The sequence below is a fragment of the Mizuhopecten yessoensis genome, unplaced genomic scaffold (assembly GCF_002113885.1).
Source record: "Mizuhopecten yessoensis strain PY_sf001 unplaced genomic scaffold, ASM211388v2 scaffold6647, whole genome shotgun sequence".
Classification (NCBI taxonomy): Eukaryota; Metazoa; Mollusca; class Bivalvia; order Pectinida; family Pectinidae; genus Mizuhopecten; species Mizuhopecten yessoensis.
The window spans coordinates 1,193,873-1,216,507 of NW_018406654.1; the positions used below are offsets into that span (position 1 = coordinate 1,193,873).

Below are 22,635 nucleotides of genomic sequence, written 5' to 3' on the forward strand. Positions count from 1 at the left end.
AATCAACCTTTAAATCTCATAAAAAGGCCAAGTCAACCATCAGCATCTTCAAGTTATCCTCCCACAAAAATAATACTTCAAAAATCAAATTTGACAAGTAAACCAACACTAGTCACCATCATCTTCATAAAAATGTAATAATCTATTAACATTTAACCCTTTCACCCCTATGTAACTTTAGTAGACTCTACCATGCATTGATCTGGATGAGTCCATTGTGGTCTGCAGTGGTGAAAGGGTTAATAGCCAGTTTGAATTTTGATATTGATTATCCTCAAAGGCCAACAAAAAATATATCATGATTCAAGTATTTTGACATTGAAAATATTTTAAAACAATCAACCTTTGTATGACATAAAGAGGTTAATTCTAACATTTTAGATACCATAATACTGGTCTTGATGTTTCTGTACATTGAACTGAACTGTTTAAATTAAGCAGTTCCCTCCCTTTGTATCTTATTAATTACCTCCCTTCCTTGCATTGGGACTTCGGTAGAATGATGACTGATGACAATTTAACCATGAGGTAGGAATAAAATGCAATAAACTTTCTGTTGAACGATCGATTATAGAGTATTTTACAAGAATTGTCATGGAATAAAAGTTACCCCTCACTCAGAAAACACTTCAGGTGCCTGAATACAAAACAATGACAGGGTTAGCTTCCATAGTCCTAACATCTGTGTAGTTATTGTGCAACGTTGGAAATATTCAATGATTTAGTTATCGGTCTTAACTAGACCTCAGGGGCTCCAATGTCAGCTTACTTTTCAAGATCTGTGACGGAACTTTAATGTCTACAGGCTTCTCCGCACTCATTCAAGTTTTCACTGTTTTAGGCTTGTTCTTAGTCGATGTCTGCTTCAAACTAGCACTTTTAGATGCACTGCTTGCCGTCAAATCTTCTTGACTTGAAGATTAGGACTTTTTCCTACCTTCCAACTCCCCTAAACCTGAACTTTTAATCTTGCTCCGTGCTGTAGACACCTCTAGACATGCACTTTTCCCAGGCTGTTGACTCCTCTAAGTCTGCACTTTTGGACTACTTCCAGGCTGTTGACCCCTCTAAGCTTGCACTTTTGGACAGGCTCTCAGCTGCCAGCTTTTCTAGATTTCCACTTTTGGACTTTTCCCAGGCTATTGACTCCTCTAAGTCTGCACTTTTGGACTACTTCCAGGCTGTTGACCCCTTTAAGCTTGCACTTTTGGACAGGCTCTGAGCTGCCAGCTTCTCTGGATTTCCACTTTTGGACTTTGCCCAGGCTATTGACTCCTCTAAGTCTGCACTTTTTGACTACTTCCAGGCTGTTGACCCCTATAAGCTTGCACTTTTGGACAGGCTCTGAGCTGCCAGCTTCTCTAGAATTCCACTTTTGGACAGGCTCTGAGCTGCCAGCTTCTTTAGATTTCCACTTTTGGACTTGCTCTTTGATATATAAACTCCTTCAGACTTGCACCTTTGGGATTACTCATTGGTGTTGGCTCCCCTCGGCTTCCAGGTTTCTTTGTTTAGGCTAACTTTGAAACGTCACTGTCCAAAGCTGAACCTCGCACCACTGAAGCAGCAGAACCAGACACTTTCACCTCAAGGTGACCTTGATTGCTTTTGACCTTTAAGGAATCCGGAGCAATCTGATGTTGTCTTTTTTGCCCTTGAACTTGAGACTGCATGTTTGGAACTAAAAATGATCCTCCACCTTCAAATGACGAACAGTAAAATTTGTCCAAGAACTCAGCCATTTTGGATGACTTTGGGCTTGGCTCCATTACCTGTTGTCGTTGTGTTTTTGTTCCTGCACATGAATCCTCTTTACCAACTTTAGTTGAGCCCTTTTTGGAAATATCGGTCACATTCTTACTGTCTCTGCCTGCCATTTCTGTCAAAGATTTAGATGAAAACTTCCTAACAAGCTTTTCTGTGTACAAACTTATATCCTTTCTCTGAGACTTAAAATAACTTGGCAATGGTTCTTTGATGTCAGCAACAGAACTTGCGCAAACTTTTTCGGGTTCCTGTTTCGAGGCCTTGTGTTCCACAGCCGAAGTCACAAACTGTTTTCCAGGAGTGTTTATCATAAAATCTGAGACTCTTTGCTGGTGGTCACTTTTCACCAGTTTTTGACTCAGTCCAATCTGGACATTTTGCATTTGTCCACTGTCTACTTCTGTTCTGAAATTGACTGTGTCTTGCGACTTGATTCTTTGTAGCCGTCGGTAGGTTTGTTGTGCCTTGTACAGCGACCGTGTTGTTGGCGAGCTCTTCACACTACAATCTATTGTCTTTTCACTCTTGCCTTGTGGAGGGACACACATGTTGCGAGAAGACTCGTTCAAAGTTTCAATCGGTGTCCTTGACCTTGCATCATTCTGCGTATTATTCAACGGCATTTCCGTCGTCAAACCAGTGTTTCGCAGAGTTTTGGAGTAAGGATAATGTCCACTTGCTCTGTGCGAGTTTGATTCTTTCAATACACTTCTTTCCTTCTTGCATCTGGTCTTGGAAGGAGGTTCATCAGAAAGTTGATGCCAGTATTTGTCGTCGGGCAATACATCTTTTTCCACACAAGTATCATCAGTTCTCGGCTGACAGTCATCGGTCCGAAGGCCATCACAAAGTTGACTGGCAACAACATGCTCGTTTTGTGACCTAGAGCCCTCTCCATCATTCTGTTTTGGTTCTTCGGTATATTCCAATTTTTCAGATTTGAATTGTCGTACTTGCTGACCTTTCCTGTGAGCATTCATGAAACTCTTCAACGAACTATTTTGAGGTCCTTTTAATTTTTTACGAAATTCAAAAACAGGAAATTTGGATTTTTTCTTCTTTTGAACAGGACTGATGCCGACTCTTCCTTGTTGATTAGCTTTTGCCGTCATTGGAGTTATCTCCCCTCTCCGTTTACTGCTTACATACACTCTTGTTTTCTCCCTTTGAGACTTTTCTCGGGAAGCGCTTTCAGATGTCACCAGTTGTTGGTTTGCGAGTGTTTCAGTTTCGTCCGTCACAGAAATTTTCAGTAATTCAAGTTGTTTGATGATGGTTCCAATTTCTGGGGCTCTTTCTTTTCGTGTTTTGCGGCTATTGGGTACAAAGCTTTGAAGTATTTTATCAATTTCTGATTTTGTTAACATCTCTGTACTGTTACTAGGATCATTGCTGTTCTGGTCAGGTTGATCAGTCATCGATTCCATCTCTCTTGGTCTAAATCTCCAATCAATGGTTTCTGTATCAGACAAAGTCATCTGAGTTGTCTCCCTTCTATCACTGACTTTACTTTCTGTTGACAGATCATGAGCACCATCTTTCCTTGAAACATTTCCTTTTCCCTTCTGAAGAGTTCCACTTAGTAATGACACAGACAATGGAGTGATGTCCCCTTGGTTAGTGAGCTCCAATGACCTTTTAGAGTAAGCCCCTTCTCTGCTGAGATCATGATTTATCTCCCCACGTGTGTCTTGTTCCGAGGACTGCCACAGATGTGATGTACCCTTTCTGTGAGAATGGTTAACTCTTCCTCCTCCAAACTGATCTCTACTCTTCGATAAATAAGCTTCTTTGACACGGCTTCCATCATCAGGAGCCTCAGACAGCACAGATCCTGTCGGCTCAGCCAGTGAATGCACATCTTTACAGCTTTCGATACAAGCAGTTTTACTACCATCAAGGCTTAAACCAACAGAGGATGACCTATGAACCCTACTTTCCCTATTCAGACAACTTGTCCTTGGTTCAAAGTTCACAGATTGCAGTTCATGTCCATACACACTTTCTGGCCTTGAAAGGAGGGATACATTTTTACCTGGATTAGGTGCAGATTCATGGTTATCCTTTTTCAGAGTCCTTAATGCTTTAGCTTCTTCAGCCTGTCGACGTGCATCACTGCAGAGAAGACGTGATATCCCCATGAGAAGAGTTTTATTGGTTTCTTTCTCATATTGTAGTGCTGTTGATTCTTCAAACTTCTTGCAATTGTCATCTTTGTTAGTTGTCATCTTTAACCTCCCAAAGAGAGATAACTCTGAACTCTGTCCAAAAGGAGAACACTCTGCACTATGTCTGAAGGGAGGTAATTCTGAACTTTGTCTCAAGGGAGATAACTCTGAATTTTGCCTCAAGGAAGATAACTCTGAACTTTTTCCTAAGGGAGTTAACTTTGAACTTTGAATCAAACGAGAAGAAAATGATTTTTGTCTCAAGGGAGATGACTTTGAACTTCGTCTTAACTTTTGCTCTTCCTTTACAGCCACTGTTGTTTGTTCCCAAGATTGTAAGCGACTTTGTCTGTCTGCAAGAACATCTTCAAAATAATTGCATTCTCCACCCACTTTTAGCTCATTTAACTCCTCCGATGGACAATTAATTTGTTTCTTCCTTAAATCATTGAGTTTCTTCATGTAATGCATTTCAGCCGATAGTGCATTTTTCTTGTTCGACATTTTGTCCTTCAGATAATTCTTGGACACCTTCACCGAAGCATCTCCTCGTTTCAATGAATTTGCTATGGCGACATCTACAGCAAGGGCAGATAACTCCTTCATCAACGAGTCGGAATACTCACAGGCGTACATGAGGATATTTGTGAAGCAGTATGACAGTTGGTTTAAGCGTCCAATCGGAAAACGGCCCTGATGTACCAGAAGGAATCGTCGACGACGTTGCCATGACGCTTCACTCTCCTGTTGGCCTCGGAGGTCGTCTATGTCTGGGTCTAGGGTCATGCCTAGGTCATCTGCACTAAGTTGTTTGGATAGTTCCATGTTTCCTCTCAAGCTCAGTTTATTGATATCTGTAATTAAAATTGAATCAATTGGTTATAGTTTTTCACAATTAATTTACCAAAAATATTAGGGTGAACAATTCTACTTGGTCTTAGCGTAGGACTAGAAGATGTTTTGTCAGACCAAGTGAAAATTTTCATTAATTACAAAGAAAACGTGTGTCAGGCTAGCAGTTTTTTTTCAATGCTCCCTTTTCATAATTGGATACATGTACCTCTGAATATGACAAGTTTGTTTTGATCGAAATCACTGAGGAACTATTCTTGGTTATAGAGCAAACTTCCTCGTTTGTCTTGAGGAGAACATTTTTCAGATAATGGGGAATTTCCCTGCAATTTTGTTCAATGACAATATATATATACATGTATTGTCATTGTCAATACTTTCAGGGCATGTACAAACAAAGCATTTTTTTATTGATAAAATTATCATTGGTAGATACTGCTTCTTCAGGGGAAAAAAAGATCTATTTCACATGCAATTGATTTGCATCGATTGATAAACAACATGCTTCAGATATGTGGTTTAGATACACTGAAACTCGCATAAGATCTGAATTAATTTGGAAATTCATGACGCGGAAATCATACACAGTTTGATAAATAATAATAAATAATAAATATGATTATTGAAACCTCGTAATGCAAGAATATGAATATGCGACGTCATCACCAGAAAGGTTTACAAAAAATCTATTTGACCGATATCGTAATATCTGTATGCATACAAAACTTTAGTTTGACTTTTAATGTTACAATTTATAATTCAATATTGATGCATTTAAAAAAAATCAGACCCGTCAAAATTTGAAGTCGATTGTGAAATTATTGAATGGGGGGAATAGGGGTGTTTGATTCCCCTGGCCTGCCCAGATTTCTATATCAGGTATAGTAAAGAATTTCAATAATTACTATGAAAAAGTTGCTAAGGCAAAATTGTCAAAAAATCGCTAAATCAAAGTCTAAATCAAGATTTGAGTCAGGAAAACTTCAGGCTGGTAGATCAAAATTAGACTCTATAAGAACCAAAAAGTATAAAAAAAAATCAGATAAAGTGTCATTTCATAGCAGTCAGTTTTATTATAAGACCAAAAAATATCTATATGTGTGTTTCAGGTACATCCCAACCTTCTCCAGATTATCATTTTCCTGTCGACCATAGAAACTTTATCATTATATATTTGCCAGGCAATGCTCATAGCCACTCATAAAAACAATAAAAAAATCTTCCTGTTCTGCGAGTCTGTCAGACCTTATTCTTCACAAATAAATAGTCAGAGTGATCTGTGGAGATTCATTGTAAATTATTTGCCTACATAAAATGTACCAACCTACCCAGTTTTCCTCAGGCATATTACCTGAAGCACACATATTACTTTTTTGAAGTTAACCCATTCACCACTGAAGTCGCATTTGAACCTTACCAAATCAAAGACTGGGCAGGTCCAACTTAGATAAGTAGGGGTGATTTAACTCCTGAAGACACATTAGCACTTCCACAATCAAAAGGTTACTGTTAGAATAGTTCATTATGAAATTTTAGGGGTGAATGAGCTAAAAGAGATTGACATGTTTTAATGACTTTGAACTGGCCTATGTATTTGATGGCATTAGCATAAATATTTTGAATAAATTCCTTAATAAATACAGACTTATTACAATTTAATATCATTTCAGTGCAAATGGCCAAATTCAATAAGTGTTAATTTCAGTCACTCTTTTAAATAAGTTTCGAATTCACTAAATAAAACTAAATCTATCTTCAATCACGTCATTTTAAAGAATTAGACAATTTACCTGAATCTTTGTCAATGAAATTTGTCGCCATTTTAGGAAGGAAACAGATGCGTGAAGTTGTAAATCATTCACATGTAGACCATTCTATCAAAATTTAAGTTGTTGTATGTATTTCTTGAATATTGTTTCTTGTAATGTAACATGTAAAAACCCAATTGTAACATTAAAAGTCAAACTAAAGTTTTGTATGCATACAGATATTACGATATCGGTCAAATAGATTTTTTGTAAACCTTTCTGGTGATGACGTCGCATATTCATATTCTTGCATTACGAGGTTTCAATAATCATATTTATTATTTATTATTATTTATCAAACTGTGTATGATTTCCGCGTCATGAATTTCCAAATTAATTCAGATCTTATGCGAGTTTCAGTGTATCTAAACCACATATCTGAAGCAAATCATTAGCAGCTTATTGATCTGCATCCGGTATGTAGATATGTAGAATATTAAAGAGTATTACCTTCCCTACTATACAGTATAACTTATATATTAAAGGGAAGGAAAGACTATTAAATACTCTACATACTAGATATATACTTGTACAGGTGGATACTTGACAACTTTTTGAAATTTCGATGGGGGAGATAATGCGTGCACAAAATAAAAAAATATATAAATAAAATGTGTGTTTATTTACAATGTACCTCTTTGGACAAAAGAAACACTTTAAAATGTCATCTTTTGAACTATTCTTTTAGATGAAATCATCAGATCTTAGAAAATTGGAATAGTTTTAAAAAATTACTGGTTGAAAATAATTACTCAATTTTAGGGTTCAAAATTTTGAGTGTCCCTCCTAAATAGGGCAAGTATGCATGTTGTTGGATTCTTATTCCGAAATGTCACGACATCTCCGTTGATTACAATGGTACAAAACTACGAGACACTCTCAGTTTCTAATTTATAGCACGTTGTCTATTATTCCAAGCGTCAATAACAATTCAATTTTAACTGCTTTCGCATTCTGAGCCTTGCCTGTCACATGCCTGATTCTGTCATTATTCGTATCATTTTTATTATACAAACCTGATCAACTGTTATACTGCAATCTCCCGTAAATTCAGCCTGATACATTGTCTATCTTTTCACATTGGAAGCATCAGAACGTTCCCAACTTCTTCGACAAATTCGTCTGCCATCTGTCGGTCAAAACACGTGCTTAATAGTTTACCGGAACTCCTCTGGTTTTATCATTCGGATACACTTTCCGATGTCACCCGAACAACAACAACGCGCGAAACTTGATTATTGACTCTACCCGATACAACGGGGTGCTCCGATCAACTAAACGGAGAAATCTACAACACCAGCCATAGCGTTGCTACTCTCCCGCGAAATGTAAATAGGCGAAAACTTTCCCTTAGCATGTTTAAAGCTCAAGTTATGAATTTGCAATGCAAACAACCTGTTTAGTTGCCATTTCAAAGTAATTTCGATTTATTACTCTAATGTGTATCTATATTATAGAAGCACGAAATGTAAGTTAAGACCGCTCAAAGTTTCGAAATTATAAAAGCCAAATTTACAAAAATCTGTTCCCGGACATGGATTGGGTTTGCTTACCAGTTCAGAACATACGTATTATTCAACAATTGACATAAAACATGTAACCGGGATAAATGTATGACGCCGTATAATGTACATATATCATTTCAATATTTAAATATTCGAGTGTATGCAAGTCATCGTTTTGGCACAGGAGTCCGGCGTTTAATCAATATAACTGAAAAAAATACCTCTTATACTATGGTAAAATAGAACAGGGGGTATTTTTTTTATATCCACTGTACTTAAACAATAAACTGCATAGATGTGGCAGACCAACTGGTATAACTGCCACATGTGTCACAGACAAACTTATCATGGTGCGCGCTAGTTATACCAGGTGGCCTGCCACATCTATGCAGTTTATTGCTTATATTTATATTTCCATAATGATAATTCGCAAAAAAAAATGATGTACGCAGAATTTCAATATTTGGTACGTACTAAAATATATTTTGATGATTTAACTAGACTATACACATTATCATTACTACCCGGCCTATTTTTTATATAGACTAGTCTATGTAAGATTTATAGATTATCACACTGTATTTTCAGAGTTTGTGGTGGGAAAACTGTGTGATAAAATATTTATAAACACCATGTTTTCCAAATGACTTCTTAGAGTTTTGCACGGAGGAATACAATGAACCTTAAAACAATGTAGAAAAAATATATTTTTAAAACAATCCTTTCGTCATTGGCTTTTTTCATATGTACATTTACACCTAAATGGTGTTATTATTATCACAATATGTTTTCGTAACTTTGTATTGAAATATGGTTATGACGGACTATTTTCTTACGCCGATCACTTTTGTGTGGACACTATTTCCGGTTTCGGACGTCATCTGACGTTCTTTTTTGAGAAAATACGTTCCCAAATGCTGGGAAATGGGAAAATCCGTTCCCAAGTTCTCAACTTCTTCTCATACTGACAACCAATGATAATGGTTGTATCATGCTACCGGTAGGTGGTATGAAGTAGGATATAGATGATAAAGAATAATATTGGATTTTTCATTTATCTGTCATCAATCGTTTTGTTTGGTATACTAGGCTTATGTTCAATTAATTTCAATATAGATCTTCTGTATACAGATATTTTACTGTATTTAAGTTTGTTACAGCTAAAACTACGCCAGATCTACATCATATGTTTCAACTTAATACCCTGGACCCATTATTTGGGAAAGGACATGTATTTTGTGCGTAATTCTATATTTGGAATGTACACTGTATACAGTGTTTTTCACGTTTTCGTGACCGTCGTGTTTCAAAGTTTGCCGCATAAATCTACGTGTTTGAAGAGAAATTATCTCAGAAACTCACTGAAGGACTTACCTGATTTTTCAGTACTTCGTTGCATGACCCTTAGCAGTAACTACATCCCGTCTTCGTCTCGGCAGTGTAGAATTGTAGAATAAAGTAGGGTTTTTTTAGCTTGGATGGAGAGACTTCCATATCAGATGTTCAGCTTCAATTAGTTCCTATCGTGTTTTGATGTTACCTATGTTGCTCTCGATGTAGACAGATTTGAATTATTCTCCGCCCATTTCTATCAAATTGAAATCAGGAGACTGTAAAGGCCATGGTATACAAACAATATTGTTTTCAGTTTTCCATTGCTAAGCCCTTACAGACATGTGGGTAGGGCATATCCTCTTGAAATATCAAAACATATTGTTTCTTCAGAAAATATCACAAAAATCCAGTTTTGTTTAACAGACTAATTTTTACCACTCCATACGTCTTTTACGGTTGACCGCTGAAATTGTAAGGTCATATCTCTGACCTCCGAGATAATCATAAAAATGAAATCTTCTCTGCACAGTTCTTTTTAGAAACATTAACATAATTGGAATGATTGAACTTTGTCGTCGAATCATTCAAAGATTGCCTGCGAACATGTTTTACTAAACAAATCAGCACCCGGTCACCAACTTCAAAAAACCAAAAGACCTAGATTCAAGATATTTGGCTAGTAGCTGCGTGGGATCGAGCCCGGCAAGCACTGTTTCAAAATATGTGACAAATGTGTTTAAAATTTGACATACTTTTACTTTCAAGGTCTGAGTGGTCAAATTGGTGAATGAAAACTTTAAACCATTTCTACTGACGAACCAAAATTCTAAAAACTATGACATAGGCTAAAACATAACATTGCCCTTCTTTTTATGTCATAGGTTTCAAATATGTAAAAACAAACTTAGGGTCATGATAATAGGCTAGTATATTCGTGGAAGGGAGCCAGGCAAACTTTGTCGTCCTTTCCATGTCATATAAATTAGGTGTCTAATGTGTTAAAACCTTCCATTGAACGACTTTCCTGAATAGCAAAGAGGCAAATGTTGATGATATTTCGCTAGTAGCATTTTGGATGAAGGATTATCAAGTTTGTTCAAGTAAATCACCTTGATCTACTCTGGAATGTCATGAAGCTCAAAATGTTTTTAAACAATTAAACAACTTGTTTTTAATAAGATGAACGTGGCACACACACATGTGACGCACCTTTCAAATTAGAGAATAGATACAGAATGCCAAATATCAATTACACTGCATCATACAGCTGTTTCGTCCGTCTAGAACTCGTTGATAATGATAGGGACCGAAATGATGGAAATCTATATTGTCTAAAATACTATAGAAACTAGAAAGGCAGGTGGGAAACCCCTGAATAAGTAAGTTGTCTATAGTGTTGATATATGACCTACGTATTGGTATAAAGGGTATACAGGGCTATCATGTTTTTTCTTTTGAATAACTTGGAACCACTTTAAGCAATTTCTTCTGAATAAACACGGACGTCTAGTTGTCTAGGGTGTTGATGTTTGACCTACAGCATACTGGTATACAGCGCTATCATGTTGTTCCTTTGAATAACTTGTAATACACACGGACGTCTAGTTGTCTAGGGTGTTGATATTTGGTCTACAGCATACTGGTTTAAAGGGCTATCATGTTGTTCCTTTGAATAACTTGTAATACACACGGACGTCTAGTTGTCTAGGGTGTTGATGTTTGGCCTACAGCATACTGGTTTAAAGGGCTATCATGTTGTTCCTTTGAATAACTTGTAATACACACGGACGTCTAGTTGTCTAGGCTGTTGATGTTTGGCCTACATCATACTGGTATAAAGGGCTATCATGTTGTTCCTTTGAATAACTTGTAATACACACGGACGTCTAGTTGTCTAGGGTGTTGATATTTGACCTACAGCATACTGGTTTAAAGGGCTATCATGCGTTTTTACTTTGAATAACTTGGAACCACTTTAGGGAATTTCTCCTGAATAAAAACGGACGAAGTTGACTGGCTTGTAACTCAATGGTTTATTTGCTGTGAATAGTGTGGTTTAAAAGAATGGCATTGACTAACTTTAAACGTCAAATTATCTTTCTTTTTAAAATGTTTAACAAATCTCTCTTTGAAGACTCATAAAGTGTGAAGGAATGAAAACATCCAACAAAAACCTAAAATTAGCATTTTAAAATAAATTTGACCATGACCTTTTTTACAGTCAAATATGTGAGATAAATAACAGGTGATCTTTACAGACCCCTATGACCTCTTATTATATAAGTATCTTATTAGCTGTCATGACCATTTTGTACACGAGTTATATAAGTGGTGTATATGTACATGTATATGCCACTGGTTGATTGACCAAAAACCCAATCTTCTAAAATGGAGTTGGACGTTTTTAATCGATTTCTGTCTATGTGCACACCACGTCTGTATTGCAACATAAATTACTACATTATGTTGTTGGAAATTGTCCTGTTAATTGAGCGATGAATCTTTTAGCAAATGATGTTATTATGTCATTTTTTATGTTTACATTTTGATAGAGTACTTATGCTTTTTTTCGAACTGTTCTTTGAACAGCAAAGTATGTGTTGACAATAATGAAATTGATGACGTCACAAAAGAGATCGATGACGTTACAATAGCAAATGTTGTTATGGTCTCACAACAACATTTTTCGTCTTAATGTATTGCAATGGAAGGATGCAGACCAAATGTCAATATATGACAGTGAATTTCACTTTAGATACTGTACTGTCATTTACAAACCATGAAACATTGTGAAACAAATCTTAAGTTGAAAACATTATCAGGTCAGACATTGTGGTTGCATCTACCAAAACCTGTCGTGGTCCCGTAATGAAAGTAAAAGGTTTTATTGCTCAATTCCCGTGTCAGAGTAACAGAAAACTGTCGAAGGGGAAATTATAGCGAGATGAACTGTTCGCGTCGTGCATCTTTACATGTATCGTGATGTAGAAATGTTCGCGTCATGAATCTTTACATGGATCGTGATGTAGAAATGTTCGCGTCGTGCATCCTTACATGGATCGTGATGTAGAAATGTTCGCGTCGTGAATCCTTACATGGATCGTAATGTAGAAATGTTCGCGTCGTGAATCTTTACATGGATCGGGATGTAGAAATGTTCGCGTCGTGCATCCTTACATGTATCGTGATGTAGAAATGTTCGCGTCCTGAATCTTTACATGGATCGTGATGTAGAAATGTTCGGGTCGTGCATCCTTACGTGGATCGTGATGTAGAAATGTTCGCGTCGTGAATCCTTACATGGATCGTAATGTAGAAATGTTCGCGTTGTGAATCGTTACATGGATCGTGATGTAGAAATGTTCGCGTCGGGCATCCTTACGTGGATCGTGATGTAGAAATGTTCGCGTCGTGAATCTTTACATGGATCGTAATGTAGAAATGTTCGCGTTGTGAATCTTTACATGGATCGTGATGTAGAAATGTTCGCGTCGTGCATATTTACATGGATCGTGATGGAGAAATGTTCGCGTCGTGCATCCTTACGTGGATCGTGATGTAGAAATGTTCGTGTCGTGCATCTTTACGTGGATCGTGATGTAGAAATGTTCGCGTCGTGTATCTTTACATGGATCGTAATGTAGAAATGTTCGCGTCGTGCATCTTAACATGGATCGTGATGTAGAAATGTTCGCGTCGTGCATCTTTACATGGATCGTGATGTAGAAATGTTCGCGTCGTGCATCCTTACTTGGATCGTGATGTAGAAATGTTCGTGTCGTGCATCCTTACGTGGATCGTGATGTAGAAATGGTCGTGTCGTGCATCTTTACGTGGATCGTGATGTAGAAATGTTCGCGTAGTGAATCTTTACATGGATCGTAATGTAGAAATGTTCGCGCTGTGCATCTTTATATGGATCGTGATGTAGAAATGTTCGCGTCGTGCATCCTTACGTGGATCGTGATGTAGAAATGTTCGTGTCGTGCATCTTTACATGGATCGTAATGTAGAAATGTTCGCGTCGTGCATCTTAACATGGATCGTGACGTAGAAATGTTCGCGTCGTGCATCTTTACATGGATCGTGATGTAGAAATGTTCGCGTAGTGAATCTTTACGTGGATCGTAATGTAGAAATGTTCGTGTCGTGAATTTTTACATGGATCGTGATGTAGAAATGTTCGCGTCGTGCATCTTTACATGGATCGTGATGTAGAAATTTCGTTTGCAATAGCTCCGATATATATATATATATGTATCGTGATGACGCTTGTAAGGCAACCTAATTAATCCACTCTTTTACATAATACATGTAGTTACTGATGATGTTAAGTTTCCGAACAGATCTAAATCATGGCCTATCATTTGCTATGTCATTTCAGGCTATAATAATTTCTGTTCTGATTTACGGACCACAATAAAAGTTGTTTAATTGAATATTTTAATCGTGTTCTTTAAGATGGGGAAAAAAGCCAACATCTTCCGCAAAACGGCTGCTGCAGACTGGCTTCTGATTAGTCGAAATGTATGCATTGTCCAATATCCCTATGTGAAAGTGTTCAGTGTCACTGCGAACACTACTGCGATCTGCGTTGATTGTTGTGTCCGTGTTAGGTCGGGTCCTGATTGGTCGACATTTAGATATTAACCGATGTTATAGATTTTGTATGTTGATCTATTATGTAGGGTTGTCAACGGTTAGCCGGTTAACCGGTTACTCGGACGAAAGACCACGAACTGGTTACCAAAATCCTTAACCGAAAAGTCGGACATTTACTTACCCCTTTTGGGAGCCCCATGTTTCCCTGGCTTAGACCTACAAACTATCTGATTGTGTATAGATGCGATCAGAATTGGAAAGTTTTCTAATAAAAACAGTGTTCAGGGATTACATGTTAGTGTTAATGTTGTACTCTAATATTAATACTGACAAAGAGATGTCGCCAATCCCATAACAAATCTGAACAGATTTTAAATGGATGACAGAATACATATTGTGAAATATCAACTTTCTGAGATAGAACGCGCCTTTACGTGCGAGATGAAAAGATAATCTGAAGAGTACACACTTGACTAAGCAAGCATGTCTTAAAACGTTTGTCAATCAAATTTTGTTCTAAAGAATAATATTACCGCATATGACTTCGCGTACAGATAATTGTAATTGAATCCGTCGTACTGCATTCCAACATTCGTTGTCCATAACATATAATTACTGAGGTTACATGCAACTATTTCCTGTGTAAACCTTGAAATACACGAGTTAACTATCATGCTGAATAATATATACATGTATGTTTGTGGTGTAAATACGTTTTAGATTTTAGACATTTTCCAAACATACAATGCATTTGTTGCTGTTTATTATTTGACTACCAAATTGACCGATTAACCAGTTACTCGATCGGTAGAAGAGTAACCGGTTACAAAAATAAGACCGGTTATTATGGTATTGCGATCATTTTCTGATCCATCATTTGCGACTTCTTGGTTAGCTTCGGTCCCTTATGATGTAACGGTTCCTGTTAAGAGTAGATATTGTTATACTTTATAATACAAAAAAGGAAATGTATGTACCCTTCCAGAGCAATGATTTCACATCTGCTTTAGTAAGTTCATGTTGTGTAAAAGTGCGTGTCCTTTGTTCCTGTGGCCAAAGAAAGGTGTCCTTTGTTAAATATGACTTGCATATCATTTTATATACGGTACATCTCGCACAAATTGTCTTTAGAAAACGTCTCTATGTTTAGGATATTTAGTGGAATGAAAAGTATATGAATAATAGATAAATAGATAAATACAGGTACTGCCATCAAAATAAGTGGTGGCATATGTGTTAATTCTCTAATAATAATAATAATAATAATATACAACATTTATATAACGCCCTATATAATTTGTAAAATTTCTCTAAAGCGCTTTACACCATATGGATAATAGTAATATATATAATTAGTTATAACTGTGAAACAAAAAAAAAGGCTTACTATCACTTTTATACATCTTTGCAAAGAGCCAAAATGTAGACATGAAGAGGTGAGTTTTGATGTCTATCTTGAATTTTGCCAGGGTATTTGACGTTCTAAGAGCAGATGGTAATCTGAAACCCTCCTAAAGCACCGGATTCCATAGGTCACAGTACGAGATTTTGGGACACACAACAATGATTCTGACTCCGACCGCAGTGATCGTAACGGCTGATACAGGGTAACAAGCTCCTGAATGTACTAGGGAGCTGTTCTTTGTGCCTTGTATGTGTACACCGAAATTTGTACTGCGACCTGTATCGTACAGGTTACCAGTGACATGAATATAGCACAGGTGTGATGGCTCTCTCTATCGAGTACGAGTAACCATCCATGCTTCAGTGTTCTGGACCCTCTGCAAACGACTAGTTAGTTTGTCAGATATACTACAGAGCAGGGCGTTACTGTACCTTAATCCAACCGAGAGGTAACAAGTGAATGCACCAACATATTGCATGCATCTCCAGTTATAAACTGCCGGATACAGCAGATGTTCCTGATCTTGTAGTAACAGGATTTGGCAATAGCGTTCACTTGTTTCTCCATGTTCAGTGAACTATCAAAGTATACTCCTAGGTTTTTAACAGCTTGGATAGTCTCGATAGTTCTGCCACCGACCTTGAGCTGGAGAGCCATTGTTTGCTGACACTTTGGGGAAAAGACGATTAGTTTCGCCTTTTCCGGATTAGGCTTTAGAATGTTTGTGTTCATCCAGGTACTGATATCTGTCAGACAAGCTTTCAGATTTTCTGTAATTGTATCCCAACTGTCCTGTGGTTTGATGACCATGTACATTTGTGTGTTATCAGCATAGCAATGATAGCGAAGGCTATGGCGACGACAATTCTCTCCGATCGGATTTGAGTACAGACAATATTTTCGTGGTCCTAACACCGACCCTTACGGAACCCTGAAATCTATTACTTTTTCTTGTGATTTGGTACATCCGATGGCATCACACTGTCGTCGTTAGCTCAGATAGGACTGTATCCAGCATAGTGCGGTATCAATCACTCCATAAGAGTACTCAGGACGTTTATAAAGTATGCCATGGTCGATGACTTTTTTTAGTGCTTCTATTGGCCGATGTCTTTGAAAACTTTAGAAACATGTGTCTAGAATATTACGGGTTAGATGCAGCTCACTTCTATACCAGCCTAGGTCTGGCTTGGAGTGCAGCCTTGAAAATGACGGGAGTAAGGTTAGAACTCATCAGAGATCCAGACATGTATATCTTCTTCGAAAACGGGGTACGAGGTGGCGTTAGCATGATCTCTAACACATACGCTCAAGCTAACAATCCTTACATTCCAGAAACGTACGACCTTTCCCAGCCACACTCGTACATCAAGTATACCGATTGTAATAAATTATACGGGAAGGCCATGTCGGGATCTTTACCCGTGGATGGGTTTCGTTGGGTCGAAAACCCACAAACATTTGACATAAACAAAGTGACCAAAGACGGTGACTTGGGGTACGTACTTGAAGTAGATCTGGAATGTCCAGACGAAATCCACGAAAGTCATTCCGATTACCCCCTCGCTCCGGAACGTAAAAAAGTCTCCGACAAAGAATTGTCACCGACCAGTAAAGAGATGTGTAAGACGTTACATTCAAACCCCAAACACACCGATGACAATTTACGTGGGTGCGTACCGACATAAAAACTGATACCAACATTAGAAAACAAGACCAAATACATCTGTCATTGTAGAAATCTACAGTTGTACGCGGAACTGGGTCGAAACATCACCAAAATTCACAGAATTCTGGAATTCAAACAAAAACCTTGGTTACGCCCATACATACAATTAAACACGTCCAAAAGAGCTGCATGTAAGAACGAATTCGAGAAATTTGTCTTTAAACTCATGAATAACACCGTGTTCGGAAAGACGATGGATAGCGTGCGATCTAGAGTCGACATCAAGCAGGCACACGCGGACAAAACATTAAAAACATACGTGGCAAGACCTTCGTTTCAAAGATTCACGGACAGTCTATTGTACCATATCCAATGCTCAGACTTCTATGACGACATGTATCGGGAAAGACACCTGTTCGATCTGTCCAATTATCCGATGGAGCATCGCTGTCGCGATACAAAGAACAAAAATATACCCGGGTATTTCAAGGCCGAAACGGGAAGCCAACCCATTGCAGAGTTTGTTTTAAGGTAAAACAAAAAAATATTTTAAATTAAAAAGTCAAAATAAAATAAAATTAAAGCGACTTCATGGGTACTTGTTGATGATAAGAATATATGGTAAGTACATTTGTATATTGATACATTTTTTTTTTAAATATTAAGAAGTTTAAGAAAAAAAAAATTAAAAATGGAAATATTTTAATGTTTCAAATCCAAAGTTTTAAAAGAAAATTTCAATAAGAATCAAAACTAAATGAAACGAAATCAAACATTTACTTTAAGCTGAAACAAAAAAATATCAATGTAAAACCTAATAAAACGTGGAAGTATGAGCGAAATCATTTAATGACTACATGGTGCTTATATACTATACATAAACATCTAAAGTTTAAGAAAAACTATTGAAAATGGAAATATTTTAAAGTTTCAAAACCAAAGTTTTAAAAGAAAATTTCATTAAGTACCAAAAATAAATGAAAAGTTAAAAAGTTTAAATCTAAATATATTCAAAGCTGCAAAAGTTTTAAAGTAAAGCATAATTAAGAGACTTCATTTGTTTGTACATATGAATTATATGTAATTACACATGTTGAATAGATATTTTATGTACTGATGTATTTCATTAAGATTTAAATTGAGAATGTTTCAGAAGAAGAAAATATTTAGTATCTATGTTTTAAGAAAGTGTAAAAGAGACCCCATTGTATTTTTAGAATACTTGGTAATTTCATATGATATATACTCTTGCATTTTATTTTATTTTTTATTCAAACAACTTTAGATGGTCTGGAAAAAGTTGTCATTGTTGTGTAATTATCCATTTTATATATGTGGACACATTTTAGAAAGAGAGATGGTTGTTTAAATGTATAAGGTTCATCACATGAACTAATTGGCTTTCATGTCTCAACATATCATGTGAATGCAATAAAATCCGACGAGCAAATAATATTGTTTGTTCCGTATTTGAGAAGTCAATCATTCCTGTATACAAAATCTATCGACTCCTTGTACACTCCAAAACCGCTTCTACAATAATACCGTTGTCCTGTTAGATTTCTCATCCGGTTGTGAACTCTATCATATTTTATGCCCACTATACTGTCAATAAAGAAAATAATTTCATTTCTTCACTCGGGGTAGGTTTTCCTTATTCCTGTTACAATTTCATATAACAGATCCACAGTTATCAACCTCGTGACATCCAAATAAGATGCTGATTAAACATAAACCGGTAGCACAATATTATTAATTTCTAATATGTAATCCTTGTTTGATTCTACGACAGATATGACGATATGTTTTTGATTCTTCTTGTACGTTTTCAAGGGTATCCATGCAAAACTATATTTTGTTCGTAATTTGCCCTCGTTTTATCGATTTTGAGTTGGAATTATGGTTTCGTTATTATGTCGGTATTCTTTGTTTTTTGATGCATACTATACATCTATACTGACGGTTTATTCTTGAACGCATACAGGTAAATGGAAATCGTACAAAAAATGAAACAAGATAGCATTGTAATCAATGATGAAATAAAGGTTTGACTTGTAATGACGTACACTTATATATATATATATATATATATATATATAAACTTTAGAGCGACATCACGGTAAAATAATATTTATTTTTTTAATTATTACATATTTATATATATATTCGACTTCATTAAAGTTGCTGATTGTTTCTGTATATTCGATTATTCCGCAATCAGTTAGATATATAGCTTCTTCCTCCCATTTTCATTAAAACTATAAATTTGTTCTCGATCCTTTCATATCGAACTTCGTCAATGACTTCGACACTACGATGTTCTTGTTTAATATATGCAAGAATGAATTGCTACCTGCTGGTATCTCTTTTGTAGACATGCTGCTTTGTGTATAGGATCCTACACATATTTATAACATTAAAATAAGCAAACCCTAAGAAATGGTTATTTTAGTTATATGGAAATGATTTACGCATTTGATCCTGTTTCAAACTTTGCTGTATACTATCTAAACGTTACTTAATCATTTTTCTGGAGAACTCGGTCGTTATCATCACCTAGGATTGTGTTAAAAATCTGCTCCCTCAAATAGTAATAAAGTTGTCACCCTCTGTTGACTTTACATCCTGTGTTTCAAGAACTCAACTCTGCTCTCTCAAATCAACAATAAAGTTGACTTGACTTTACAAACATTCTGTGAGTCAACTCTGCTCTCTCAACATTTTAAACTTTCTTTTCTTACCTTTTTATATAAACTGTATTTTTCACTTTCTATATATCAGAAGTACAAATAACCACTCGAAACATTTCATAATAGCTATCTCTTTTGAAACCAAGCAGTTCACTAGATTATGTATGTGTCTTAGATATTCACCTTTATATAATAAGCTGATGAGTCTCAAGATAATAAACATTACATTATGTCCCATATGCCGCCCAAGAAGAAGAAACGGGGAGAAAACAGCAAAAAGGCTGCGAAGGTGAGCGATGTCCATTCACCCGTGAGATCAATTAACAATACCAGCAATAGTATACCGCCCGAACTGTATGATATAATGGCCTCACAGCAAGGTATGCACAATTACCAGCTACAGAACTGGCCAAACCAGTCTCCAGGCAATGGCCAGCCTCAGATGCCAGCCAGTAATTATTACAATTTTCCGTACCAGATGAGTATGTCATCTCCCCTTCGGGCCCCCCACCCATGGGTATTCAACCTTATTCATCGGACACACCACTGGCATGGGCCAAGTGTCTAATATCAAAAGTCGACGCGTTGACCAGCAAACTTACTAAATTAGACACCATCGAACGGGGTATTCTTGAGTTAAACAATGATGTGAAACATTTGAGAACCCGGGTTGCGGAAGTCGAGAAATCTCAGGAATTCCTAAATAAGAAATTTGAGGAAAAGTTAGCCCCTGATATGAGTGGTATTAGGGCCAGTATCAATCGCGCTGCCGACGACATACTAGATTTGAAGTGTAGGTCCATGAGGGGTAGAAGAAAAGGCCACGCCCGACTTTGACACAGTAGTAAACGAAAGTGGTGTTGAAGTGAGGGTACCGACTGAAGACTGCATTGCCAATGTAAATTTGATCGCGCATGACAAACTCGATATAAGTGAAAATTTGATCATCGACAGGGCACACCGGATAGGGGAGAAGAAGGAGGGGAAGACTAGGCCCATCGTAGCCAAATTTTATATGTACCAACAAAAGGAGCTTGTAAAACGTAATGCAAAGAAACTAAAAGGGACAGATGTTTTTTTTATTTCCGACCAGTTTCCGAAAGAGGTTCAGGATGCGCGGAAGAGGCTATGGCCAGTGTGTAAGAAAGCGAGAAACGACAACAAAAAGGCTGTGATTATTAGGGATAAACTTTTTATAAATGATAAAGTGTATGATGGACCAGTACCGGACTTTTCCGCAGCCGCGGCCGCGGCCGGGAAGGGGACCCCCACGGGACGGGACAAGCCTAAAGGCTGAGGACGTCAGTCCAGTACAAATTAGGACAGTGATGAGAATGAGAGTATTTCAAATACTCTAAATGTACTGTCATGGAACATTAATGGTGGATTGGACAATAAATTAAAATCTAAACAATTTCAAAATTTTATTAAAACATATACTCTTGTATTTTTGACAGAATGTTGGATAACAAATGACTACCAAGTTGATATTGAAGGTTACTCTACCTATGTAATACCTAGAAAACGTATTACACATTACCAAGGAGTGGCATGTTAATTATGATTAAATCAAATTTAACTAAATATATTTCAGTTTGTGAAATTATATGTGACTCTATGGTTTGGCTAAAAATTGATAAAAGTCTTATTGGTCAAGGAAATGATGTGTACCTGGCATGTGTCTATATTCCACCTTCCAATTCCCAATTCTATAACCAGTATAACTGTGATTTATTTTTTGAATTGGAGTATTGTATAAGTCAATATTCCCGAAAGGGTGATATTATGTTGTTGGGAGATTTTAACAGTCGTACCAGTAATGTATGTGATTATGTAAAATATGATATTATTCACGACAGTGTTAAACGTCAGCTTTCTGATTTGTTTTCATATGTCTCTGATGATTATTAAACTGATAGGGTTAACCCCGACACAGTGGTAAATCATTTCGGAAACCGACTAATAGAATTATGTAAGGCGAGATGTTTGCGTATCTATAACGGAAGAGATTTAAATAAGTATTCAAATGACTATACATATTGTGGCCATAATGGAATGAGTGTTATTGATTATTTGATTGCGAGTCCATGTTTATTGTATTGTGTTAAACAGTTTATTGTTGGCAATTTCAATGTGTTATCTGACCACGCCCCACTGCACGTGCAAATACGAACGCGTTTTTCATTGGTCGATAATGATGATACACATGTGTGTGAACCGACAGGTAACGAGCGACCTACTTATCGATGGAATGACGAAGGCAAGGTAAGCTTTTTAGATGTACTCTCAACGAATCAAAACGATATTAACGAGTCGGTTATACTATCGGAAGATGTTACCCAAAATGATATAGATGATTGCGTTACGCGATTTTCAAACGTATTGCTTCCAGCAATGGACCCCTTTCCCTCGCGGCCGAGTACACACAGGGACGACAAGCGTGCGGGAGCAATGGGGCGAGACCAGGTAAATAAACAAGTTAGGTATGACATAGGTATATCCGAGGACAAACCATGGTTTGACCCGATTTGAAACATGTATGGAATAATTATAAAAATGCATTGAGTTTGTTTAATAGTTCTAACTCTGTAGAGAATCATAACAATTTAATTAATAAAAAAAGATTGTACAAAGCAGCAGAAGCAAAGAAAAAAAGAATGTACATGAAATATGAAGGTGATATGCTTGAGCATCTAAGAAAGTATAATCCGAGACAATTTTATAAGAGATTTTCGTCGCCTAAAGCAGCTGGACCTCAAATGAGTATGGATAATTTGTACGACCATTTTAAGACTTTGTCATCTGAGAATGTTAATAATTCAGATGTAACAGAA

At 36.8% G+C, this 22,635-nt stretch overlaps 1 protein-coding gene across 1 annotated transcript; it reads right to left on the reverse strand.

Annotated features, from left to right (window-relative positions):
- Positions 1-1,511: 1,511 nt before the first annotated feature.
- Positions 1,512-7,732, reverse strand: LOC110452373. The gene is made up of 2 exons (XM_021500851.1): positions 7,612-7,732; positions 1,512-4,789 (listed from the first exon to the last, which is right to left on the reverse strand). The coding sequence occupies exon 2, from the start codon at positions 4,758-4,760 to the stop codon at positions 1,512-1,514; it is 3,249 nt and encodes a 1,082-aa protein (XP_021356526.1). The 5' UTR covers positions 4,761-4,789; positions 7,612-7,732.
- Positions 7,733-22,635: the final 14,903 nt, after the last annotated feature.